Below are 27,520 nucleotides of genomic sequence, written 5' to 3'. Positions count from 1 at the left end.
TGCAAGAGTTCATGGGACAGAACAAGCTGGCAGACTGATAATGCAGCGATCTGTCACACTCAGACAAGCTTTTCCTTTTATAATTCATAAAACTGCCCTTGTATTGTTTAATTCTGATGGTAATGATGATTTTTTTTTTCATCATCATCATCATTATTATCATTGCTTCATCTCCTCAGATTGCTTGTATTCCCTGAGTTTATTTCCATGTGGGCTGAGGGTTTTTAATAAATGAACAAAGTGTTATTGTAACGATGCCACAAGAAGGCAGTGTAAAGGTGAGATTCGGGAACTGACATGACAGGTCTGTGCCACAATTGGGCAACACCCTGCACAGATCAAATCAAATCAAACAATAGGCACCAAATTTACGCACAAACCCACAAAAAACAGAAGTTTATTGAATAATTCAGGCTCACTGCAGCAAACCCTTATCGAGGCTTACACTGAATGTCGTGTGTGAGTGTTTATTTTTAGGATGTGATGGTAGAATTCCTTCCAAAGGTGTAGCTTATAGTTTCTGAATGAAAGTCGCAGGAGGTGTACTTGTCAGACCGGTGCTGTTGCAGTGGGTGTGGACTCTGAGCGCACAAGTCCAGTTGGTGAGCGCTGAACTGCGCACTGTGTGTGCGGGTCGGGTCGGATCCGAGGAGGCGGGTGGCACCTTTATTTCTCCCCACTCAGGTGGACAAGCCAACAAATCTTATGGTTAGGATCGTTCCTGTCGCTTAGCAGTTGAAGAGGAGACGCTCAGCGCCAGAATGGAGGCGAATGGCATAGCTGGGAAACATGGTGAGTTGTGCGCACAGATTTCTCTGGGAATACAAAGTCTGGTGTAAATCCTACCGGAAAAAGAGACCGATTTGGCAGATTTGCTCTTGCGTTATTTGCGTAAAATATGAATTTTATCTATTTTAGCCCAGCAACAGAGATCGCATACAGAGCAAATAATTAAAAGACAGTTTTTCAAGAAGAGAAAGTGTAGCAAAACAAGCGGCGACTGTTTGTGACTGTTGGTGGTTTTACTTCGCAGTGTTAGAATTTAGTTGAACTTCACAGGAAACACATGCGTGACTGGCTTGTGTTTTTGTTTGGTGGCATGTGACATTTACCAGCGCAATATCATGTTCTGTTGGGCAGATAAGTTTGTATACACACTCTGACATTTCATTATATTGCCTCAGCCGCAGAAATCCTCAGTTATCTGACGGTAGTCACGAATTTGACAACAAACTCCAGTAATTTTCTATTCAACTCCAGTAGAAACCTGAATAATAACAAGCACGCACAGATCTGTTTCCCCCTGAGGGTGGCGCTACTTCACAGCATTTTAGTATTACTATGGTCGAATGACTTTTTATTTATGTCTATATTATAATATATGAATTTAGGATGTGTTTGACCCGTACAGAGGAGTCAATACACACCAGAAATACTCACATCAGAAAAAACAGTGATACAAAGTTGCAGTTCATTTTGAATTAAAATTAAAGCTGATAAATTAAAGTTCACAAGTAGTGGAAAGATGATCTTGAAATGTATAAAAAAAAATCAACAGGAATAGACAAGAAAGGCTAAAGGTAAGAGCTTAGTCTGTAACTTTGAAGAACTAAAATGATCCTTTCTGGGTCAATAGAATAAAATGTGTAGCATCAATAAAGCTCTGACACTATCAGATCAGTATACACACCTTTCACTCATAGTTCAGAGAGTCCTCCAGAGACAGAGGAAATAATAAAGCGGCTATAACAGAGCAGTGGAGGAGTTTAGACCCGCCCCATGAGGGGGGTGACGAGACGTGGAGCTCGCCTCTTTTCCACACCGGGCAGAGAAAAAGCACCGTCTCCATGTATTCTGTTTTTTATTATTTAAAAAAATAGAAGTTAGGTTGAAATGTCTTGTTTACACAAACCTCCTAAAAGGACTAAATCCGAGGAGCTGGCCCTGCAGGAGCACATGAGGAAAGTTGCGCAGGAGAATGGAAAACGCCTGGGTGAGTCCTCCAAGAGGTGCACAGATGAGAGAGAGAGGGAGAGAGAGGGGTGGGGAGGGGGGGGGGGGGGGGGGGGGGGGGGGTGTTTTGCAAACATATTCAGGCACGCGCGCACACGCGCGCGGACAGTGTTTTGGTCACCTGGATCATGGGGGGTTGTTGATCTCCACCACACATGGAGCCATATGGCCTGTCGGTTGGACGGTGCGTCATTTTGCGCACTGAGGAGGTTTTTGGAGGCTCTTCCTTTTCCCCCTGGAGCGATGAATACTTTCTGCCACGCTGACAAATAAAGAGGCAGCTGCAGTACCTGGGCGGCCACGAGAAAGTGTTAAAAACTGAACTCCACTGTAGTTGAATGAGGTGATGAACAGGATGTTGTTATAACCTAAAAAAAACCTTGAGTTGAGAGGAAGTCCTTCGGGGTGTGTGTCACTCTGTTTTCTGTCTCATGTTTCCCCCCCCCCTGTAGAAAACCATCATGGTCTGATGATTCATTTGTCATACTGAGAAGTGCCACACACATTTTCCAGCAGCAATATGTGTACTACCCATCACCAAGTCAAACAGAACACTAGACCCTATTCACATGTGATTCAATACAACACAGAAGACAGCAGATGTTCATTTGTTTTCCATTCATTCATAAGATTGTATAGAAAAAAAAAATCATATTTCTTGCATAATTTCAATCACCTCCGATGTAATTCCTGTTGTCAGTGTTGATATATTCATCCCAAACAATCATAAAAGAACTTAAAAGTTCCGTTTTTATACCACTCTTGCTATATTGCTGAAAATGTTGCTGTATGGACTCAGATCTTAAGTACAAGTACAGTTGTTGAGCAGCCCTCTATTAAAAACACACATCACCATTATTATCCTCACTACTACTACTGTTTCTTAATTTAAACAAACTAACATTAATGCAGTGTCTGGGGCAGGAGTTCTGTCAAATGGACCTCATACAGTGTGTTTAAAGCATATTTGTCAGACAAGCAGGAAGGTCCCCTGTAAAAAATAACATTTGTGATCAAACTAAGAAATAAAGCAGACATGACTGTGTGGTTTGTCACACCTAAATGTATCAGATCATCAATCACATTTAAATATAAGAAAAAGACAACACCAGTAAACACAAAATGCTTTTCTGAAGTGTAGTTTTTTTTATTATTAAGAGAGAAAATACATCCAGACCTACATGGCCCTGTGTGAAAAACCTGATGTTAGGCCACCCTGAACAGCAACAACTGCAGTTAAGCATTTCTGATAACTTGTAAATAGTCTTTTGCAGCACTCAGGAGGAATTTCGAAACACTCATCTTTGCAGAATTGTTGTATTTCAGCCATATTGTAGAGTTTTCGTGCATAAACCGCCTTTTAAAGGTCATGCCCCAGCATCACAGGTCAGGTGCAGGTCAGGACTTTGACCAGACCGCTCCAGAGTCTTCATTTTGCTGGAGTGTGTTGGATCACTGTCCTGCTGCAGAAGCTAAGGTCGCGTCAGGTTGAGGCCACGAACTGATGGCTGGACGTTCTCCTTCAGGATGTGTGATCCAGTGTTTCTCTGGAGACCGAAAGCTTAGAACCTTTTCTAGACTGATGGATCTCAATGACTTTCTTTGCCATTAGTTCCTGAATTACTCCTAACTCATTGTTGTTGTTTTTACCACTAACATTGCCATATATGCTCATTGTAGTCATACAGTTAGAGCATGCTAAAGTTTTTAGTACCTCTTTAAAAGGTAAAGGACGTATTTCTTGTACATAAGATGTGTGATTATAAATAATGGTAATGAGATTATGATATAATATACTCATACTTATACATAATATACTAATAATAACAAAAAAAAAAAAAAAAAAAGTCTCTAACCCAAAAAATGGGTTGCTGTCTGAAAAACAACCCAAAAATGGTATAACCTTGAAAACCCAGAAATTGGGTTAAAATAATAGGTCTATAACCCAGCAAACGGGTTACTTGTTGTAAAAATAACCTAACATTTTATAGTGTGCAATTAAGTTAAGTTTTAACATATTTTTCCAGACAGGCCTTGTAGTTTTGGATGTTTTTGCTCTTTTAATAATAGAAACATTCATTTAAAATCTACATTTTATGTTTACTCATGTTGTCTTTGTCTTACATTTAAATTTGTTTGATGATCTGAAACAGTTACGTATGAAGAAATCAGGAAAGGAGCAAACGCTTTTTCACACCACCGAATAAAGAAAATGTTGAAAATGTCAAACTGAAATAGCAACATGTTGAAGTTCATTGTGTCCAACAAAGAGCAAAATATGCCAACAAAATGTTAACATTATGCAGCTAAATGGCAGCAGATAAAGGCTTTCATCCATGCTCAGTCCGGCACTTCTGAACAACGAATCCAAAGTGTGATGTTGAAACTGAAATATAAGTGAAGTCCATTTACCCTCTGATGCACGTGCACATCCAAAGCCGATTTTACAGATAACTTGTGAATGTTGGCTTTTACATACTCAGTTTATTATGCATATACAGTAAAACCCAGGTGGTTATAATGTTATGGCTGATAGGTGTAATCTCTGATTTCATTTTACTTTGAAAGCGTCAATCCCCCCCATGCCTCAGAGGGCATTTCTTAGTAATTTTTGGTAATTTTCTTCTTGCCCCGGCTTGCCTCCTGGAGTGTTTGCACTGTACAGTAAGCTCACTGCTTTCTTGCAGCTTTGCACCTGAGACTGGTTATCCAGCTCCTGAAAAATTTGAGAAGTTCCGTAAAATTTAAAAAAAAAAAGTGTCTCTTTTCCTAACATAAAGCTAAACATAAAGGCTTTTTCTCCACAGGAAAGTAGATTACAAGAAAAGAGGTTTGACAAACAAGCAAAAGGCTGCCACTAAGCCGCCCGGCTGAAAGCCTGACGGAGCAGAGGCGGCGTTGAAGCTCATGAGCTCCTCTGGCCCGTCCTCCTCCTCCTTCTCCTCCTCTTCCTCCTCCTCCTGCTGGCCTGCAGAAGAGGCCAGAGAGTCATAAACAGCTGTTTTGGGCTTGTGGTGAAATCGGAGAGAAATATGTTTGTAATGTTGTGATCCTGCCCACGATCCCCGGACACTCCCCAGTGGGCTGAAGTTAGTTAAGCAACCTCAAATGCTCTCTCCCTTACAAGGCGGTTTCCATTTTATGCTTCAAATGTCAAGATCACTCAATGTAAAACAGAAAAAAAGGAATGATGATTAAAAGATTCTCCGCATACGATGGTGGACAAAGTGCAGTCCCGCCCATGAGCACGAGCATTGCTTCACAAACATCTGCATGGATGGAAAAGAAATAAACCAAGCAGGAGCCTGGGCAGCATTTTTGTTTTGTGCAGCGTCTGAAATGCTTCATGAAACATGAAGCCCATGAAACACACCCTTCTCAGAGAACCATAATCAGCCGAACGATAAGCCGCAGCCGCTGCATGAGCTGCACAGCGCCGAGGCTGCAGAGCTACTCTGAACGTCTGAATAAATAATGAGCTCAAGTTGACATGTGAAGCATGCGATTTGACCCACGATGCATTGTTTTGTCCCACTCCGACAGGTTTGGAGGGAGACGAGGACCTGGAGTTTCTGCTGACGGGTGGGGAGCTGGTGAAGATCCGCTCGAGGACCTGGAAGAAGAACCGCTTCTACAAGCTGCAGGAAGACTGCAAGACGCTGTGGCACGAGTCGAAGAAAACCTTCATGCGCGACCAGACCTGTGAGTGTCCTGCTGAGATACAGTAAATGATGGAACATTTCACGATGAATTGAATGTGAAAGCTCTGCAGCCTCCGAAAGTTTACTTGGAGTCACGCATCGCTTCTGTTTCCTCCTTTCCTCATTATTCTGTCCAGTAAGCAGTCTCCTTTCAGAGCTTAACAATAGCTTCTTTCCTTACAAACACACCCCTCCAGTCCTGTGGAGCATATTTGAGAGGATGGAAAGAATGCACCCAGAGGGGTCAGAGTTCATCTCCAAGTGTGAATCCTGACTTTATGTTTGTGTGAGAAATAGATTATTCTCCTCCGACTCCTGCTGTCACCTGATGTCCGTGTGGATGGATGTATAGACGGCCTTTAGGTCTCCGGTGGGTCAGGTTTCTCTCTGCTGCTCCCAGGTAACCTCTGGCCCTGAGCCTGGGTCTTCAACAAGCACAGTTTTTATTCTGCATTTTAGGCTGCTGCTCAACATGACCCTGCTTGTTTAGAGATGGCTTCTCTTTTCTCAGGCGTTTCCTTGTTGCCGGAAACAAGTTGCACGTTTGAGTGTTTTCCTGTGGACTTCAGGGAGCCGTAATTACAGATTAACTCTCAAGCTATTGGGCTGGAATAAGAAAGCATTCGTCATTTCTTTTTGTAGGTAATTTATCTGACTTATTTATGGCCCGAGGCTTCCCCGATTTATCAAAAGTAAAGTTGATGTTATCTCAACCCTGTAGAGGGTACTGACATAATGTGCAATGAATTTAATGAGATATATAGACACACAGTCCTGTCCTCATGTGACCTTTCACAAATTCTTTTATATTTAGTACAACTATTATTAAATTATTGATATAATATATTAATATATTTGTAATATTAGTACAACGCAAAGAGAGAGCCTTAAATCCCCCCGGTCTGTGTTTTTAATACACAATTCACTGTGTACACACACACACACACACACACGTACAAACCTAGAGTCAGGGTCATATGAGGTGAATATCAAAGACTTCCATGTTTCTTCTCTTTGGCAGTAAAAAAATATTTTCTGACCTGTCTGACAAGACTCTGACAAACAATATTCGTTATCCTATATTCATAATTTTGGCCTATATTCATGATTTTTGTCATTTTTGCACACATTTCCATCTTGAGCGAGCCGAATATCATGTTGTGGTCTGAGTTTCTCCACCCAAACTGCCATGGTTATCTAACCCTCCCACCTAAATCACTCACTCACTCAGTCTTTTCTGCTTCTTTTTGTCGAGATAAAAGGACTTTGGGAAACTTTGGTGGGCCGACACAAAGCTCTCTTTGTGCTAAATTTCAGCTGGTATTCAAGCAATGCCTGCGTGACGTGGATGGCATGACTCTGACTTTGTGGTCAGGCTCTCCGGACTGGATTCCCTGAATCTGGTCCAGATTTTCAGCCCTTTCTGCCGCTCCTGTCTGTATTGGTGATAATCTGCATGCACAGATTGAACCAACACTCCCCTTTCAAGGTGCTGGACTCAGACAGCTTGGGTGTGTTTTTATTACACCACCCCCTCAGTCCCATGTGTGTGTGTGTGTGTTTTCTTTAACAGCTCTGACCTTTAGATTCATGCTGCAATTGTTGCTCTTCATTTGACCCACTAAACTTGGGGTGTAAAGGGTAAAAACACCGTGCTCATGCCCCCCCCCCCAGAGGACACACGGCCTCCGAGCTAAGCCTGCCGTCTCTGGTGTTTTGTTACCGGCCCGGCTGTTGTCATTTGCCATGATTGCGTCATGCACGGCGGAGCGTGCTCTTCCGTGCATTAAGCTGCTCGACAATGGCGCCGGCTTCCAATGTATGGGTCCAAATAGGCTGCGTGTGCAGGGACCTTTGGAAGTGTGTTGTTTCACGAGCGCATGTTTTTGCTTGGGTATGAGAGGAGGAGGAGGTCAGGGGCGGCCGGCCTGGCTCAGGCTGTTGTAAAGTGGAGTCATCAGAGTTTCAAGGACTGTGTTTTTCTTACCAAAGAATCCAATTTCTCTTTTTGGAGGGACTGACTCCAAGGAATAAAAAGGTCTTAAAAGCACAAGATTGTTTTCGCAGCATGACTCAGATTAGTGTTTGAGCAACTGGGAATTTGGGTGGGTAAATGTTCATGTAAATTCATTCTCTGGAATCAATACAAATGTAGAATATCAGCTGTTGCAATTAAAGATAGACTTTACATGATATAAGATGGTATTTTTATACCCAAAACATCAATAAAATGTTGATTCACATGTTAATCCATTGTAGCATCTTCCCACTTTTTGCTCATGTTGTGCTTTTCTGCAGAAGACAGTCTCCAAGGTAACGTTCCGCTGATCTGTCTTCGTCTTCTAAACAATAACAAGCGACAGCAAAACTATCCCAAAACATGAACATTTACATTCCTTTCGAGCTCGGTGTGTAATTAGTACATTTTTTTCTGACCATTGCTAACACATTACCACATGGGTCAGTCTCGTTTTGCTTCAAACCAACAACATCAACATTCTCACAATTGTTCAGGAGATAAACGGTGAGTTTAGTTTCACTATAAACTCATGAGTGAAAGCCTCTAACATGAGCTGCCAGAAGCTAAAGTCTTCCGGTTGATAAAACCACAGAGAATGAAGAGTGTTGCCACTAGATACCAACCCGTCTGCAGGAGGCATGTGGCGCGTCGAGGGATGAAAACTCGTTTCCTCATAAACACTGCGGTGCTATAAGTGTTACACACGGCAGGAGAATGCTCCAATCGAAACTTCAATCACAATATAGCGAGGGCTGCTTGCAAAAACTAGTTTTCCACAGGGATAACCTTCAAAAGGAGCAATTAAAATGCTTTCATACCAAAAAGTGTGGTATGTAGAAAATGCCTCCATCTCTGTCCTTTCACAGTTTTCATTAAAAATTCAGAGTTTGCTGACTTTGGCAAACAATCTAGAGCATTGCTTGAACCTGTAAAGATTTCTCAGCTTTTCTTCCCAAACCAAACTGACAGTCAAGATCCAGAGTATCTAACAAATGCGTCCTCTTTCCAAACAGTCACCATCGATGACATCGAATCAGTGCGCAAGGGCCGCCAGTCGGAGGGGCTTAAGAAACACACAGACCCGAATATGGAGGAGCTGTGCTTCTCCATCTTCTTCAAGGGCCGCAAGAAGAACCTGGACCTGATGGCCGCCTCCGGGGACGAGGCCAGTCGATGGGTCCGAGCCCTGGAGAAGATCATCAACAACATGCGCAACCTCAACCGCCAGCAGAAGAGAGAACAGTATCTTTCACAACAGCGTTAGGAAAGAGGAGCATCAGATCTTTTTCCGGTGTTCGTTTAAAATAGATCCTTACATCTTGATGCCAGCTGGATTATCAACTGCATGCGGAAAGCGGACAAGAACGCCGACAACCAGATGAACCTGAAGGAGCTGAAGCACTTCCTGAGACAGATCAACGTTGAAGTCGACGACACATACGCAGAGGAAATATTCAAGGTGACGGCTCAACAGAAAAATCATGAATTACTAACTCCTGATTGAAATTTTGAGTTGAGAATGTTATCGTTTGATAACCTTTGATACGGTTATTCATCTGGCTGGATTTTGTTGTGTTGTGCAGAAATGTGACACGTCCAACTCCGGCTCCCTGGAAGGCGCCGAGATCAAACACTTCTACGACCTGCTGACGCACCGCGAGGAGATCGACGTGATCTACAAGCAGTACGCCCTGGCAGAGGGTCAGATGAGCGCCCGAGACCTGCTGAACTTCCTGCTGAATGAGCAGAGGGAAGAGGCGACTCCAGAGGACGCCTACACGCTCATCGAGAAATATGAAGTGGATGAAATAGGTAAAGTTCAAGTCGGGTGGTTTAGAGATTCCTGCCTCGAGTGAATCAGAGTTTTCTTTGAGTGTTTTTGCTTCCGTCCTCACAGCGAAGCAGAAGAAACAAATGACCAAAGACGGCTTCCTGATGTACCTGCACCACGACGACGGATCGATCTTAAACCCGGCGCACAAGCCGGTGTATCAGGACATGAGTCAGCCCCTCAACCACTACTACATCTCCTCCTCGCACAACACATACCTGATGGAAGACCAGGTGAAAGGGCCCAGCAGCACAGAGGCCTACATACGGTAATCAGCCTCACGAGCCCTGCAGGCCATCTGATATTACGTTTCTGAGGTGTAAGACCACCCAGAGTGAGCCTGGTCTCTGTCCCTGCAGAGCCCTGATGAAGAGCTGCCGCTGCGTGGAACTGGACTGTTGGGACGGAGATAGCGGCGAGCCCGTCATTTATCACGGCTACACCATGACATCCAAAGTGCGCTTCAAAGACGTCATCCAGGCCATCAAGGAATACGCCTTCAAAGTACGTCAGGCGTTCCATTACGTGCGCGACGCTTCGGCTGGCGTTCAAAGGCGACCAGCAGAGCGTTTTTTACCGACTCAGCAGGAACAGGAAGGGTTGTAAAATTACATGAATGTCTTTTTTTTTTTTTTGTTCCTCCCAGACGTCGGACTACCCAGTGATCCTGTCGCTGGAGAACCACTGCTCAGTGGAGCAACAGAAGCTCATGGCCCACCACATGATCTCCATCCTGGGTGATGCCTTGCTCACCAGGCCTCTGGGAAACACCATGCCCACCAACTTCCCTTCACCCGAGGTGTCCGACTCACACGCACAGCGACTTAAGCCCTGGCTGTCAATCATAAACGCAGGAAACCCACACCTTAAAATTCACTTCTTCACCTCAGAGCTCATAAACCGTTTCTCCAGATCAATTTCCTGTTTATATGACTCGAGGAAAGAACGCTAATCAGGTCCGACCCGTCCTCGTGTTGCGAGCGGCCGGCCCGCCGTCCTGACCCAGACATAGCAGACATCTTGCGCTCCTTCCTCTGCGTGTTGGCAGTGTGTCTAAAGCCAGAGTTCAGAGTTTTATTGGTTCGTCTCACTCGGAGCGCGGTTGTTAATTAACTAAAACGTGTTTACAAGATCTGATAGCGAGTGAGAGTGAGTGTGTGACACATGCAGCGCCTGATAAGCGAGCTCAATGGCAAGTGCAGTTTAGTGAATGGGTTTGATGCTGCCTGGTGGAAACCGTGCTGCTGTGTTTGAATCCCTTTGTCTTTTTGAGACATTTAAACCAGTCCTCAGTAACACCTTCCTCCTCTTTACTTTGATTGATTTATTTTTAGTTAATTTTTGGATCTGAACTGCTGCCTTATGGGGAATTGATTCTGTCTCCTCAGGGAAGTAAAATAAATAATGTTTTTAATGGCGAACTCATAAGGAAGAGATTCAGTGATGCTCTATAGAAGTGGGTGTGTTTGGTTTTATGAGTAACGGCAGCTTAGTGTTGTAGTGGTTGGAGTTTGAGTCCACGAAGGTCTTTCTGTGTGCTGTTTGCATGTTCTACTCAAGCACTTGCAGGTTTTCACTGGGTAAAGAAACAAAATGTAAAACAGGGAAACTTATTGTTTTCTGTTTGTTTGCAGGAACTGAAAGGCAAGTTCATCATCAAAGGGAAACGCCTGAACAAACTGAATGCAATTTTCTCCAATAACAGCATTATTGACGAGGACACTGTGTCTGAGGAGGACGAGGCTGCGGATGTGAAGGAGAACGGGCAAAAGGCCAAATCAAAGGTGTGTGAAATCCTTGACTGTAAAGTGTTCTGTGTGTGTTTCCCTTTGGACATCATCTTCACCTTATCCGTTCTCCTTTCAGAAAACAAAAATGAAACTTGCCAAGCAGCTCTCAGACATTGTCATCTACTGTAAGAGTGTTCATTTTCACGGCTTTGAGCACGCAAGGGACAACCAGGACTTCTACGAAATGTCCTCCTTTAAGGAGAGTAAAGCTTTCTCCCTGGCTGACACCTCAGGTAAACCTCTGCACCTTTCGAAAGAAATCTCAAAAAGATGAGTAAAGCTTTATCTATGACATTAAAAGGCTTGTTTTCACAGCTACTGCCTTTATTCATCACAACATGGACAAACTCAGCCGGATCTACCCTGCTGGCTCCAGGACCAACTCCTCCAACTACAACCCGGTGCCCATGTGGAACGTTGGCTGCCAGATCGGTGCGCTCTCTTTCGCGATATGCACCAATCAGACGCTTTTATCAACGCGACTCAGAACGCCTGTTCTCTCTGGTTTGGTTTTCAGTGGCACTGAACTTCCAGACTCCCTCCAAGGAGATGCACCTGAACCAGGGACGGTTCCTGCCCAATGGCTTCTGCGGCTACGTGCTGAAGCCGGAGTTTCAGAGAAGCCCGTCCTCCCAGTTCGATCCCGGCTCACTCATCAAGGGGCCCTGGCTCAAGAGGCAGACCTTTCATGTCATGGTGGGAATATACAGCAAAATAAAGCAGACGGAGAAACCTTTTCACAGCTGAGTCACTGCGAAACAGTTCAAACCTGTTTTTTTTTTGTTCTGCTCAATGCTTCGCCACTCAAACAGGTGATCTCAGCTCAGCAGTTGCCCAAGTTGAACAAGGACAAGGCCAAATCCATCGTTGATCCTCTGGTGAGGGTGGAGATCCACGGCGTTCCAGCAGACAACGCCAGCAAGGAGACGCACTACATTGACAACAATGGTGAGCGCTTGGTTCAGATAAGTTTAGTTCAAAAAGTAAAAAAAAAACGTGCACGTGACTGAGATCTCCTCCCTGCAGGGTTCAACCCGATGTGGAATGAAAACTTCAGTTTCAACATCTACGTCCCAGAGCTGGCCCTGGTGCGGTTTGTGGTGGAGGACTATGACTCAACCTCCCAGAATGATCTCATCGGACAGTACTGTCTGCCGCTCACCAGCGTGCAGAAGGGTAGGAAACCCAGCCGCTTCTCAAGGCCACATGCTACCGATTACCTGCTTTTCTGAACTCTTGACAAGCGACCTTCTCGTTTATTCAAACTACCAATAATGAGTTAATCAGAATCACAGAAAGTTTGGGAACACAGTGAAATAGGTGGATTTAACTTCAGTGCGCAGACTTCTTCTCTTCCTCCTGGAACTCAGAACTTTCAGCTTCTGCTGACAGCTTTAAGGAACTCATGTGATTTTTTTTTTTGTTGTTGCAGCAGTGCACAGATCTGTTGTGGCTATCACCTGCTGACAAAGCTAAACGCTCCTTCCTTCTTCTCCAGGATATCGCCACGTGCCGCTGCTCACCAAGCGAGGGGACGTCATCTGCTCTGCCGGCCTGTTTGTGCATCTCATGCTGATCGACGCCGAGTAGACGGGGCAGGAAATCCTCATGCCAGCAGCAGCATTTTATTTTATTGGCAAAATCTCTATGAGTTTTTCTTTTTAAGACCGGAATAACCCTGAACAAGCATTTTAAAAGTCTATTAATGGAGAATTTATTGTCGTTTTCTAATCTACAGACTCTTCCCATCATTTTTTTTAAGCATGAATGAATGAAAACACGAGTGAAAGAGTCGTGAATGACAAGCGCAAGAGATTATTTAAAAGTGTCTGCCATAAAACTACAGTGTAGAATAACAAATGTAACCTTTGTTTTTGACTCCTTCTTAGTATTAACCTGCTCTTTTTTTTTTAAAGTAACAAATGCCATTTCTTTTCAAGAAATGCAACAAGCACACGCAACACTGACTAAATCAACTCTTGATTTTTCGCACCATGTTAATATTTATCACTGGAATGGTCTAATATGAAAGTTTGTATCTAAGAGGTAAAGGTTTTGTCCTTTGAGAGATACTCTTGTTTTCTATATGTGGATATTTTACCATGTTGGATTTGAGTTAACGCGTCCCAAACCAGAGATTATTGCACACTGTTGTAAATATGCACCCAATTCCTTTTGAACACATTAAAATTATTCACATACAGGTGTTAAAGAATTAAACACAGTTTTTATTTTAGATTTATTACACATATACTGAAATATTTCAAGCATTTTCTGTCCCAGTATTTGTCATTTTATCATGACCGCCATTAGTGCGGCATCACAAAATGTGACAATATTTCATAAAATCTGATTTTTCCCTACACTTAACCAGATGCCATAACTATTACAATAAAATTACTGAAATGCTTGAAACATTTTAGTCTTTGTTATGTATGTTTCGACTTGTCTATGATGGTCTAGTTTTTTGTGAAAGCACCTTTCCATTTGCTACATATGAATCTGACACAAACACAACAAACCACAATAATTCACTTTATTAAACATAATATTTCTGGCAGATTCTGATATTTACCTTCATACATAATGTCTATGTTTTCATCTGCAGTTCTTTTGTGACCACTTGACTTCAGTACATCATTGTTATTTTCATCTGCTGTTGCTCTTAAATAATACCATTTTCACACTCTGAATGTTTCCTATCTTTATTCACTACATAAATGTCGCAAGCTTGAAATATGGTAAAATTCGATCATCGTACGATCATATTAAAACACATAGATACAAAGAACAATTCAAAATAGACTTAAAATAAATGATCAGTCCTTAAATTTAACAATCAGACTGTAAAAATCATTCTCTGCAAACATCAATAATCACAATAACTTGGCAGATAAGTTAGAAAAAAAAAAAAAAAAATCAGAGGCACATTTCCATTTTCTCAACTGTAATTCTCAGAAGAGTCCCGCCTTTTTCTTCAAGTCGTTCTGACGCCACTTCGGCATATTTGTGAATTCTGCGCGACTTGTGCCCAGCAGGCGCTCAAAGTCCAGCTCGGACAGGTAGTCCTGCAGCAACACACACACACACACACACACACACACACAAACAAGAGTTGTACAGGATGACCTCTACTGTACACACACAGTCATTACATGGAGGTTTACCGTGAGCTGTTGGGCCTTTAGAGGAATCCCCCACCCATGAAGGAACATTACAGCTACACCCTGTACTGCACCACAACGCCACATTTTGTATGAAACCTTCAAAAATTTGCACTTTCAAGCCCAGATCATCAAAATTTCTGTACTTGAATACAGTTTTATATCTGAATTGGAGTTGCCTGAGTCTTGTTAACTGCGCTCTGTCAGACAGAACCACTCGGAGATCCGTCATTAATAAGTTACCGCCGCAGCGTTTGCACTGGATCGACCACTCGACACCCACCTCTCGCTGGCTGGGGTCCACCCCCGGCGGCAGATCGCTGACAGACTTGTTCACGAGGAGGTCGGGATGCAGGTACATCCCGCCGTCGTCCGCCGAGGGCGGCCGGGGGGAATTCGCCCCGGAGGAGGAGGACCTGAAGTGGATTCTGACGGGGGACGGGCTGCTGGGGAGAGAGGATCTGGGGGACCGATCGGTGGAGTGGACCCTGTAGAAAGAAGGGGAACTCACGGGGCCCCCCGGGGCCCCATATCCACCCCCACCCATCCCGACCGGACTCCTGTCAAAGTCCGTGGTGTCCAGACCCTGCAGACATGATTAAACCGCTACTGAAATCATGCTTTCATATTTCCAAATTACATGATACTGTGATTAAAAATAAAGGCATTAGTGGTTATTAAGTCAATGCTATCAGTACATTGTATTAGTTAATGTTAGGATTAGTGTCAATCACTTACAGCAGTGATCTGTGAGAGAGATGCTGGATCATTCAGCTTTCTTTTCATCTCCTCATAGGAGCTGCCTCCCTGCGGAGAAGATCAAGTGAACCGGGATTGATCATCAGCGAGCGTGCAGCGGCATCGTCTTCGTCTTCAAACAAATCCGTTAAATCCTGACTGTACAGTGCTTTTAATATCACAGGCGGCTCGTTCGGCCGACTGCGTTGTGCTCGTGTGATATTTTCGCCTCATTTCTCCAATCAGCAGATAAGCATAATGGATGTTAGTAACGCCGCGATCGTGCTGCGTTTAGTTGGTTAATCAGACGACGGCTCTCCAGAGCCTCCCAGGGAGGCCGAGGAGACGCTGCGGGACTCACGCTCCACTTGAGAGGATCCCAGGCGTTGAACCAGCCGGTGAAGGTGAGCGGCTCGTGCCCTTGTTTGATGAAGATGATGGGCGTGTCGGGGTCGCGGCCCGCCGGGTGCATCCGCAGGTACTCCTGGGCGCTGTTCCAGGCCTCTTTGGTCTCTTTCTGGTTGGCGAAGTTTCCAACCCACAAGAAGATCTGTGCAGAAGAAAGATCGATGGACACATTTATGTATTCATGTTAAAGACTTATGCGTTATAAACGCTCATCTCCAGGAATCGATACTAGATCCTGACTGATTCTGACCCCTCTTTCACCTCTCACCTCCTGCCAGGAGTCCAGCAGCATGACGTCCTCTTCATCCAGGTCATCCTGGGCAAAATCATCCACCTCGGTCATCCTGAAGCGGCCCGTCTGATTGGAGCATTCGAACAGGCGGGGGCTGTGGAGCGGCTCCTCCCTCTGCAGCCTGAAACAACACAAGCCTCTCCGTTAAAAACAACTCCGTAATCTGCTTTTTTTCTTGTGTGCGTGTGCGTGTGTGTGTGTGTTGGTTTTTTGGGCATGTTGCATTTTGTTAGCCTCAGACAACATTGGGCATATTCCACTGACCTTAATATAAAAATAATCCCTGCAGATTTACATGTAAGCTCATTAATGGTTTGAAATATGATTAAGGGACATTTTTGGATGAAGTCTGAAGTCTTTGTTAAGGGGTTAATATGATGCTTTTCAGCCTCTGCTCTGCAGCTAGGCCTGATAAATAACAGGATTCAGGTTGAACGTTCATCACTGAAAACATCTGGCTGCTGGAAGTGTCACTGACTTACCTTTTGTCACTGGCGTAGGGAGCCTTTCCACCCAGAGCTACCCAGAATTCAGCTGGCTCCTGGCCCTCCATCACCACCTGCTTGCTGTGCTTGGACAGCACATCAGAGATGGCTCTGCCCATCACCCTCTCATCCCCGCTGCAGCCCTGGAGAAAACACATCAAACACACTCAGCTCCGTCCTCAAACTGTCTGGAAACACAAACCATAAATGCAACTTCCGGTTCTCTGAAGAGAGCCCCGGCTGCGACGCGAGACTCGTACCTTTCCGTACCACAGGTAGCACAGGCGGTCGGTTTTCAGCAGGAAGACGTCGTTGCTGTTGAGAGACGAAGCCCTCCCTGGAACTTCGGTGGCCTTGGTGTTGAACTCAGTCGTGCCTCTCACCTGGAAAAGCCTGATGGGAGGCTCAGGGGTGTCCACGCCAGACCGGCTAGTGCCTCCCTTTGGACACACACACACACACACACACACACACACACACACACACACACACACACACACACACACACACACACACAGCTTTTGACATGTTTGTTGCGTTGTATTGTATAACACACTGCTAATTGCGATGCACCAGTTTTTCACTGCAGTATTGACTTGAATTTTATCCGAGTGGTTAAATTTGCAGGTATCCTGACTTTAAACCCACAAACTAATATGAAAAACTGTTTGATCGTACAGTGTCCCCTCCAAGAATGCAAATTACACTTCAAAATAAGGGCTTTTTTCCCTCTGCTTTACCTGATGTGACTCTAACTGTAATTGGATGTGAAGTTTTTTTGGAAACTCACCTCTGAGTGCAGAGTGAGACTTCCAGCTGAGCGCGATTCATTAAATGAAACTTTCTCTGTCTGCCTCATCTAATATCGCCTTTGCAGTATAATACACATCCACCGGCAATAAATTAGATCAGTATCTTTGGCATGTGCTTGTTTGACTCATAATGGGAGAATATTTCAGATTAGATGTGCTGCTTTTCAGTGTTTTCGAGCCTCTTTCTCTCGCCCTCCACTCCCATCCTGCAGTCTTTTATCATAATATTCATCATAGTAAACAGTCAGCAGGCCAGAGATTGATTAGAAAGACTGTTTCTCTGTTTATTATCCATTAATAGAGATATTCTTAATGTCTAATAATGAAAAAAGGACATCAGAAAGATCATATTTTTAATAATTTTCCCTCTAATTGTCTGTGATCAAGTGAAGCCATCATTACACACATACTGTAACCGTACCTCATAAATAATCATTTTGCCTTTGAAAATGGCCAGGAAATGTTGAGGCTCCTTCCCCATGACCACCCTGACCTGCACCGGGGCGCCATTGTACTTGTTATCGAGGTTGACGGCCTGATAGGCGCACGCCGTGATCTCGTCCTTGGTGGCACGGCGTCCCTGACGGCCGACAGACGCAAAACCACGTTAACACAAAGTAGGCGTTCGTCGGTTTGCCAGAGGCCGAGGGGAGGAGGATCATTACCGACCTGCCACATGTAGAGGATGTACCTCTGCTGGCCCGCTCGCTGATACGTGTACAGCACCAGGTAGCAGTCGCCGCCGTAAAACTGTCCGTATGACCTCGGGTTGACCTCAGCCAGCTCCAGATTCTCAATGCGCCACACCTGTCAAAGACAATTTAAAGATATTTATTCAGCATTCTGTGTTTTTGGATCAGTGACAGTGCTTTTTTTTTTTTTTTTGCATGTGGTTTGGTAATAAATGCTCATTCGCACCTTAACATCTCCAGAAGCATCGTCCACCATGCGATGGTGCGCTGCCAGCTGAGGGCGAGCGTGGAGCTCCATCGTGTTAAACCTCGTCTGGTCAACTTTAGCTGCGGAGACACAGACAGTTCAACCTCAGCAGTGAATCACAGGGAAATGATGAGACCAACGGACACGTTAACACATCACTGAAGGGTCACCATGACAAGCAAAACTGAAATTATGGGTAAAATACACTTTATTCACACTCTTATGTGAGATATGAAAGAATAATTATGTGCATGCAATCATGCACCTCAAAGTTCAGCTGCAAAGTAGAAATAACCTCTGTATTAAAGTTTTTAGATTGCCCAGTTTTCGTATTGATTTTAAAATTCCTTAATTCGTTTAAAAAGGAGCGCGGTTTTTCTCAAGAATACCTGGCTGAAATTTTGAAATTGTACAACTCCCGTCTCCTCTGTTCATCTTTGAAGCTGAACTAAAACTTTTTTTGACATTGCGTTCACTTATTATGCATCAAATCACTGGAAAAAGCTTCCAGATGGTCTGAAGGAACACAGTGTCAATATATTTAATGTAAACTTAAAATTCACTTCATCAGTCTGGCTTTTATGTCACGTTTAATTTCTAATCTTATCTTTTTAAGCTTGTATATTTGTCCAGTTGCATTATATCATCTTTTCATACAAACGTTGCACTTCTGTTTTAGCTCTGATTCATTCTTATTACATCTCATTCCCTCATGTTTCACTTTATTTTAGCTCACATTGTAATCAGTATTTGCGCTGTATTTTATTTCTTCCTTATCTATTTACTTTTCAGTTTTCTATGAGTAAACTTTTATAAATACTTGTATGTTTTATAAATACTTGTAAGTATAAGTGACTCTCACCATTATTATTCTGATTTTATTTGGCCTGAGCTCTACTTGACCTCTGATCGCACTGATCTTACTGAACTGGTTTGAACCTTTGAACTGAAGGTGTGTCTTTTATATTATCATTGTCATGTTTATGGAAACCTTTTTTAATGTCCCCACTTCGCTCTAATCAGGTGATGTATTTTATACAGGTCAATAAGACATTTGGCTTTGAAGATATGATAATGATAAAACAGCCATTTAATGTGGCAGTTAGTACCTCTGCTTTACTGTAGGTGGCAGTATTGAGCATATGGGTTCCCTTCATTTTCAATTTGCATATTTCTAAGTGTGTATAGTGCAACAAAAACACAGTTATTCCTATAAAAAAAATATATATAAATAAAAATGTATCATTCAATAACATCACTGATCTCATGTAGAAATTCTAAACTACTTGAAAATAAAAATAGCTTAGCCTTATTGTGAAATAACCATTATATAGCGAAGATGTAGAGCACACGTTACCTATCTTTCCAGTGCTGTACGTAGTGCCCAGACCCTTGGTCTGCCCTTTGTCTTTCCAGGATTTGAACAAATGCTTAAACATGGCGGACTCTCCTCCCTCGGTCATCACTTCCACGGTGGTGTTGGGTGGGTATTTTTTGGCTTTGATGAAACCCTGGTAGAAAACATTGACAGACGAATGTGATGGATAAACATGTATTAGCTTGAACTTGCCTCATAACTCCCCGTAAAGCCGCAAGAGGCGTCCTGAACTCACCACCGCCCTGTTCAGAGCTTCTCTCCGCTCTGCCTGGGAGGCTTGCTTGCCCTTCCAGACCATCACACTGGAGCCGCCCTGGTCCAGAATGTAGCAATCCTGAGAAAAACAAACACGGATCCATGAGGCAGAAGCATTCTCTAGAGCAACAATATGTGAGGAATATGATTTTCAGGATAAAAGCAAGTTACAGAGGATCGCAGCAGATCTTGTGTCAGAGGTTGAATGGCCACTTCCTGAACCACAAGATTCCCACTGTCCTCAGAAACACTGAGGAAAAACAAGAGAAGAGTCCACAACGTTATCAACATTACAGCCAGAATCCTTCACCAGTGGAGCAGGAAAGCGGCCGATCAGTTTCGGGTCCTTACTGGTAGAGTCTGACGCCGCTGTGAGCCGATTTGTTGGAGACGTCGTCCGGAGTGGGGTCTTTCAGATGTCCGGGCTTTGGGCCCAGCACAGTCGTTATGACTTTCATCAGCTCCGGCGAGTCCCTCTCGTCCCCCCCATCCACCACACCGATCTGGGCACGGCCGCCCCGCTCTCGGTCGCGGATGTCCTGAGCCACCAGGACGGCCTGGAAGGAGGAAAAAGGAATTAAAAGATCACTCATCTTCCTGACAGAGCAACATCCAACATTATCGTTGTCTCTCCTCTTACCTTGAGCTTCTCCCTCCGGTTGCTGTGCGGGCCGTTCCACTGCACGATGGCTTTCCCCATGTCCAGCAGGAAGATGTCTCCGGTGTTAAAGCTGCTCCATGCCACCTCCACCTGCACGCACACCACAGGCACGCTGCATAAACCCTGCCTGCCTCGAATGGACATTTTCAGCCGTTCTGGGGGAAGGTATTAATTAGACGCCACACGCTCGTGGCACTCCTCGGGCAATTAGCACCTTCCTCGACAGCTATGACAACAAGCACGCTGTAATTTGGCTAAGGGGGGAGCACCGTCGCCGCTCGTATAGCGTGACTGTGTCAAACCTGTGATAGCAGCGGTGGGAGACATGGCTCATGATCGCTCTCCCCCCACGCTTTTGCTCCGCTCACCTCAGTCGCCGTGACATGCTTCCTCCCCTTGACGTGCAGCAGCCGCAGGACGTTGTAGGCATTGGTGTCGACATGGTTGAAGCCCGAGGCCACCCCGCCCTTCTTGTAGCTGCAGAAAAATCAGTGAGCAAGACCAAAGTTCAAGTGTGATAAAACACGAAGGCCAGGAGCCCTGAAGCATGGATGCATGGAAAAGCAAGGCTGAAGGTTAATGAATCTGGCGAGACGGAAAGGGGTGTTTTTCCCCTGCTAAGCCTCAAAAAACAAGCCTGTTTTGTGTCATAATCATTTCATACAGAGGGATTAGCGTTGTGAGCCATGCCTCGGACAGATTACGGCATAAGTGAGTGTGAGCGTGAGAGGGAGACTCCTTCGCCGCCCCTCTCCGCCTTCCCCCGACTCACATTAAGCCATTTTTGAAGTAGCTCCTGAAGCGGGCCGACTCGTAGCCCTGCACCTCCCGGTACTGCACGGGGCTGCCGCCCAGGTGCTCGTCCAGCTGGGTGACAAAGATGGCCGCCGCGCCTTGCTCGTCCTGAGACGAGAGCCTCCCGATCCAGTAGTGGATGTCGGCAGACTGGCTCGAGCCCCTCTTCTCACTCGACTGGGGGGAAAAAATAACGGCGAACAGACACAGATATAGAATGAAGACAGATGCAAACGGGATGCATTATTAATGCTGGGTGTCAGCGCGCCCTCTGGGGAAATCAGCAGCCGTACTCACATACAGAACGATGTAGCAGTCTCCCTCAAAGAAGTTACCAAAGGCTTTGACTGGAACTGGAACCATTTTCATGTTCTGAATAGGGAAAACAACAACACCGCAACCACAAACCACAAACAAAGGTAGGATTTTTATTTTTTATCACGCCACACCTTGTAAACATACGTCCTGCAGAACCATGTCAGGGAGACGCACGACTCACATTGATGGTCCATATCTGCAGGCCCGGCTTTCGGGTGATGGATCTGAGGGCGTCCTGGCTGTCATCGCTCATCATCCTGCTGAACTGAAACGGAAATAAACCCCCCCAAAATATTAGATACAAAAAAAAAAAGAAGACAGAGAATGGTAGGTTTGGAAAATAATAGCTGACTTAGAATAGATGGCGTAAATGTGGGGACAGTCAAAGTTGGTTTAAAAAGAGTTTCAAGATAATTTAAACTAAGGACTAAGTTTATTTAAAAGATAATGTGTTTAAGATGGACAATGATTGATTATAGATATCACTAACAAGCTAAGATTGAAGCCATAAAACATTCACTCTCAGCGAATTAAAGAATCAGCTAGATAAGAAAGAGCATGGTAGCTTTTAAGTTGATACGCCAGACTTATCAGGCAGTTTCTTGTTTTTTCACTAGCAGTAAGTTTCATGAACACATTATCAATCTTTTTTGTTCCATCTTGATGTTTGGTCCCCACCAACTCCACCAGCCTTTTGTGTTGGAAATCATACAGCTGTTTCATAGCAGTTCTGAAGATTGTACGATGGGATTTGAATGCACAATGAATTCTTGTAAAAAATAAGGCAGAGTTTGTGGTTTATTGCAGAGCAACAAGGAAACAGTGTCGCAGGGCTGGACGGGATCACGGTTTACTGTTATCGAGACTCAAAAAGCGAAATAAGGCTTCAGGAGACTGAACCAAAAAGACTTCAAATCTGTACATACGCCACAAAAAAACAGAAAAACTTACTCTCTATCATCAAATATATACGAACTAGAGCTAACTTTCTTATTCCCTCAAGAAAAAAACCAAACCCAATGGATGGACTGAGCACTTTGCATGGCAGCCGTCTCCATTGTACTGGGGTGAGTGTGTGTGTGTGTGTGAATGGCTCAAGCAGTGGAAGTGAACTACATCAGTGAAATGCATTGACCATTTACCACTCCATGGTATTACATTACATTTAGAGCATATACAGCTCAACCCATGGCAAACAAATGGAAACAATACCGTCTCCAGCTGGTCGTTTCACTCATCTCAATGCTCCCTTTTGCGTGCGACGACACGATGCTGTCATTAGATGATCATGCATGTGAAAATGTGACTCACCTGATTAAATAATCATTTAATTAAATCTCAAAAAAAATAAACAGAGTGAAACAGAGATGCACAAACCAACAAAGTTTTGCAAAAAAACTGAACCGAGACTATAAATAAACATGTCGTTAGTTGACACATCAAAAAGCAGGAATTCAATTTAAACTCCTCCAAACTTCTCGAGTAGGGGAAAATATCACATTTCCAAGACCCCCCCCCCCCCCCCGCCCTTCCTCACGAGCTCCCTATCTTTTCAGAGGAAACAGATGTCTCCAACATGACAAGTGAACCTTTTCAAAAGATTGGATCTCTGACAGCAAAGCACCTCTAATCCCTCTAATGAGTGTCAGCTTGGTGCCACGGCAAAATACAAGTTCTGCAATCAGCGGCGCTCCGGCTGTCTCTCCACTCAGATATCAGAAACAACAGCGCTGATAAGCAAACACTGCATCGCCAGCTGAACCAAGACTATATGCCTGCTGGTGACGCGCTGTATAGAAACAGGCTCAGTGGGAATCAGCACGCCTGCAACATATCATGAATGCAAATACAGGATCCTTGCATGATATGATTGTCAAATAGCTGCAGGAACTGCGGCTGCAGTCGCTCTCCAGAGAAATAACCCCGCAATAATTCATGGCTCATGTACGCCACGCAGCCTCTAATCTTTGCTCCAGGTGTAGGAATGGAATTCCTTGCCGGGCGGTGATTGATGGAGCGAGCGGCGCCAGATGAAGTGAGATTGATCGGGTCAGCCGTTCTCTCCCCGGATCGGCCGCACCTTCATTAGTATCATCGTGTCTCTGGCATTCGGGCTTTCAGATAAAGAGGCGACACATACTGAACAGGCACAAAAGAGGGGCTGAGATTTGAATGAAAATAATAAGGCTGCAGCTGAAGTCGCAAAATCCTCCGACCGGCTTCCTGTGAGTAAGGATGAGTCATATGGGAACATTTCTCCAACATCCTAGTAATCAATAGATTTGAAAGGAATCAATGCTACTTTAACAGGGTAAAAGTTATTATTACAAAAGTAAAGAAGATAAAAACTTTCATTCTGAATTGGGGTTTAACACCAGCAACAATGAAATATGCACCATAGAAATTGATGATGCCATACCATGTGAGAATATTCCTGAATGAACAAAATCAAGTTTTGTTTTGGTGCTGATCCAGCCAATAATAGATAAAGAGCAGGGTAAACTGAATGGGCCACCAGTTCATCACAAGACTATGGACAATTTAAAGACACCTATTCACCTAATACACATGTCTTTAGAGAGTTGGATGAAAACCATCCACACAGATGAAGGGGAAACATGCAAACTCCACACAAAAAGGCCTCAAAACCCAGAATCTAACCCTGGATGTGGTGCAGAAGTGTTAACCACTACACGACTGTGTTTCCCACTTGTATTATATTACACAACTCGCAATCAACTCATATAATGTTCATGATCACTTGGAGCTGCTTCCATGAGAAAAGGTGAGATTTATCAACAGTCATTCATTCTCCTGAACACATAAATGGAAGATTTCAATGACAACTGAAGTTGATGTTTCTTTTTCTATCAAATGTTCATTGTCTTTTCATAAAGCTTGAAACACCTACTTCATATTTAAGATATTTAGGAGATGTGTTACGCACATTTTACGATCCAATTCCCACAAAGTGTAAAAAGTAATGGATGGAGATAAACAGGAGCCCCTAACCCTATATTTCATTCATTTGCTGCAGTGACAGCTCCCCAGTTGTGGTGGATTTGTCCTTTGTGCTTTGCAACTTGACCTTGGTCAAATAATCAAACTTGAACAAATACATGAAAAGATCAATTTGAGGGGGCAGATGGGTTCATCTCTGAGACAGGAAATACTGGTTCTCTGTCAGTCCACCTGCAGTGTCCTTTGACTCAGCTCACAATCGGCTTTGATAACGTTACGTCATAATGTCACCCACATATGTCTTCGAAACGATGCCGCTTAGAAAACAACACAAACTCACATGTTTAAATATATTCCCTGCACAGTTTAATGGCACAAATGATACTCTTTATAAATGGTTGTGATTTAACTCTGGGTTATGAATGCATGACAGAAAAATAAAGCTTCTTACCTTCTGTTGTGTCGGGCTTAGCGAAGGCCTGGAGCTCTCCTAGAAAGTTGTAGCAGTAAATTGATCAAAGTAAGAATAAGTTACGTATTAATAAGATATGCCTATCTGTCCTTCCGATGTGCGAGCGGAGAGTCTGTGTGGCAGAGGACTGAATGTATCTATCGCCACACCCAGATCTGGACACACCTGCAATTTCCTGGCTCAATATTTACAATGCTGCAGCATTACAAACACCCCCCCCCCCCCCCCCCCATAGCCTCCCACTTCCCAGCTTTTGTGTAGTAGTAAGACTTGCAAAATGCAGCTCAAAAACAACAAATAATTCACAATTCTTCAAGAAAAAAAATGGATTAGAGCATCATTCAGGCCCCTGTCAGCGCTTTGAGCTGTGTTTATGTTTGACTGAGCCCCCAGCGGCATGCTGGGCATTACGGGGGCCACTTGACACCAATTATTCATTTCACAACAGTTACAACCAGCAGATGGAGGGGGGGTGGACTGAAGGAGCTGTGAGTGGTGCTGGAAAGGAATCAGAGGCTTTCTGTGGCTAAATCTCTCGCTCTGTGCCGACTCACACGGCCCCTCGGGGGAAGGACGCCTGACATTACTGAAGGTTTACTGCCCTGGGTTTTGACATCCCTGTGGAGAAGGCATTAGTAACTCGTGTTTACATTTGCTTGAAAGTGAAATATGTTGGAACACACTCTGTCTGAAGTGGTTTTTCGTGAGTTTTAGAGGAAAAGAGAGGAAGCCACAGTGTGAACAATGAAGGCAAAGCGAATGGGTGTTGGCCGCTTTTACAGCCATCGTTCACCTTGAGCTTCAAGAAACGATCAGATCGTCTCCATGAGAGCGTGTTGACTGCTCTTATAAAAAGCAGTGTGTTTTAAAGATGCGAGAAGAATCAAAGCTCCTCTATTTTCTCCTGCATCTGCTGGTATCCCCGACATTTTCAAAGTGTGTGAACAATCTGTCAGGATCTCTTATTCTCAGCTGCAGCCAGTGCATGAATCATAGATCAGACTCCCTGCTGATGTTTTCTGTACAGGGATACATCTATTGCTTCTGTCTTATATAGTTCACACAATCCCTAACAGGGAATCTGGAGAACTCGCCGTTACATAACTAACCCAGTTGTTAACCAACATCTTGAAGTTAACAGGCTGAAAGTTTCTCTTACCTTCGACCACTGCCTTTCATATTTCGAATCGAAGCGGTACTCCATGATGAAAATAGGATCACTCAATCAATGCGGTGACTTCAGTGTTGACATTTCAAGAGCGGAAGGCGAGTGGAGGAAAAAGAAAGGAGGCGAGAGTTCTTCAGGCCTGGAATAATGAGCTCTGCAATGCCTAATCCACTGCAGCACTTAAAGTGGCTGCTACGTAAGCAGAAGCCAAAAGTTCACGTCAAGATATGACCGGAGCTCCACCTGGTTGCACATTAACCAGTTTATATCCATGTAATTAATGCACCTGCAGACCGTTTAACCCTGCAGGGAGCTGGGCTGACCTGTGTCCTCTCACAAGCTGAACACCATATATAGTCTTAAAACTGCTGCTTCATGATTAAAATGCTGAACTTTTGTCACGATTTGTTGATCAGAGTTGCAAAAAGTCATTGAAGAATTATATTTGGATGGAATAACTTTTCTTTGAAAAGAGGTTTAGTTATTTTACATGTTACTTAAACAAAATAGTTTGTTACTTGTGTGTTTTTTTATAACTGTTTCCTGTTTATGGTGTCTGATTCAGTCATTACGTTCAGCTGAAACTCTTTTGGAGTCAAATGGTGGAGCAAACAAGACGGTTTGGGTCAAGAAAACCCAAATTTTTATATGGAAATGCTCCTCTCCACTTCTGCAAAGGAGACAATTCAAAGTATTCATGCAGAACTTGGTATAAAACCTGTTTTCTGAGAGAAAATGATTGGTGAAGAAGCAGCTGAAAACAACAACCAATAAGTAGACAGTTCATTTTAAAAGGTAATTTTCATTTCAAGTGGCTGCAAATGCGTCTCCAGTGTCTCCTGCCAAAGATCCGACCCTGTGTGAGTCAACTTCCTCATCATCAACGTGGCAAAAACTCACAATTCAACATCAACTATTTCAATTACTGCAAAACGCAGTGGTTTTATCGTTACACACTACTTTTCCAGCAGATGCTAATGAAGACTTAGCTGTTGTTCTGAAATACACAGACATTTCTAATTTAATCTGCTATATTCAAGGTCAATAAAAAAAAACAAAATCGAATTAATTAACATCCATGAGCTCCCTGGAGCAGCCTCCACCTCCGCTTCCCAGAAATAGGACTGGTCAGTGTGTGTGTGAGTGAGTGTGTGTGTGTGTAGGGGATTAAAGAAGTATGACTTGATTAGTTTATTCCAATCCCACCTCACTGTGGGCGAGCGCAGGATACTATTGATCGAGTTTAACAAAAGAAGCTGGACATTATGATATTGAAGCTATTATCAGAAACATTATGAAATAGCACCAGTCTTGTTAAA

At 43.9% G+C, this 27,520-nt stretch overlaps 2 protein-coding genes across 3 annotated transcripts; one reads left to right on the top strand and one right to left on the bottom strand.

Annotated features, from left to right (window-relative positions):
- Positions 1-583: 583 nt before the first annotated feature.
- Positions 584-14,046, top strand: plcd1a (phospholipase C, delta 1a). 2 transcript variants are annotated; one of them, XM_030099245.1, is made up of 15 exons: positions 584-792; positions 5,557-5,715; positions 8,748-8,976; positions 9,064-9,193; positions 9,318-9,546; positions 9,632-9,833; positions 9,925-10,069; positions 10,212-10,364; positions 11,200-11,349; positions 11,432-11,588; positions 11,671-11,787; positions 11,873-12,051; positions 12,168-12,303; positions 12,382-12,531; positions 12,854-14,046. In XM_030099245.1, the coding sequence occupies exons 1-15, from the start codon at positions 762-764 to the stop codon at positions 12,943-12,945; spliced, it is 2,259 nt and encodes a 752-aa protein (XP_029955105.1). In that variant the 5' UTR covers positions 584-761; the 3' UTR covers positions 12,946-14,046. The 2 variants fall into 2 exon arrangements, with proteins under 2 accessions (XP_029955105.1, XP_029955104.1); XM_030099244.1 differs by lacking the exon at positions 584-792 and adding an exon at positions 1,838-1,993.
- Positions 14,047-14,068: 22 nt separating this feature from the next.
- On the bottom strand, positions 14,069-25,150 carry vill (villin-like). Its single transcript, XM_030099243.1, has 20 exons — positions 25,013-25,150; positions 21,782-21,865; positions 21,580-21,654; positions 21,260-21,459; positions 20,856-20,964; positions 20,467-20,577; positions 20,178-20,383; positions 19,998-20,076; positions 19,807-19,905; positions 19,551-19,704; positions 18,173-18,273; positions 17,924-18,061; positions 17,676-17,834; positions 16,703-16,882; positions 16,440-16,585; positions 15,934-16,078; positions 15,619-15,807; positions 15,258-15,326; positions 14,803-15,105; positions 14,069-14,423 (listed from the first exon to the last, which is right to left on the bottom strand). The coding sequence occupies exons 2-20, from the start codon at positions 21,854-21,856 to the stop codon at positions 14,310-14,312; spliced, it is 2,652 nt and encodes an 883-aa protein (XP_029955103.1). The 5' UTR covers positions 21,857-21,865; positions 25,013-25,150; the 3' UTR covers positions 14,069-14,309.
- Positions 25,151-27,520: the final 2,370 nt, after the last annotated feature.

The sequence above is a fragment of the Salarias fasciatus genome, chromosome 9 (genome assembly GCF_902148845.1).
Source record: "Salarias fasciatus chromosome 9, fSalaFa1.1, whole genome shotgun sequence".
Classification (NCBI taxonomy): domain Eukaryota; kingdom Metazoa; phylum Chordata; class Actinopteri; order Blenniiformes; family Blenniidae; genus Salarias; species Salarias fasciatus.
The sequence above is the reverse complement of the archived record's forward strand: the minus strand, read 5'-3'. Positions and strand labels throughout refer to the sequence as shown.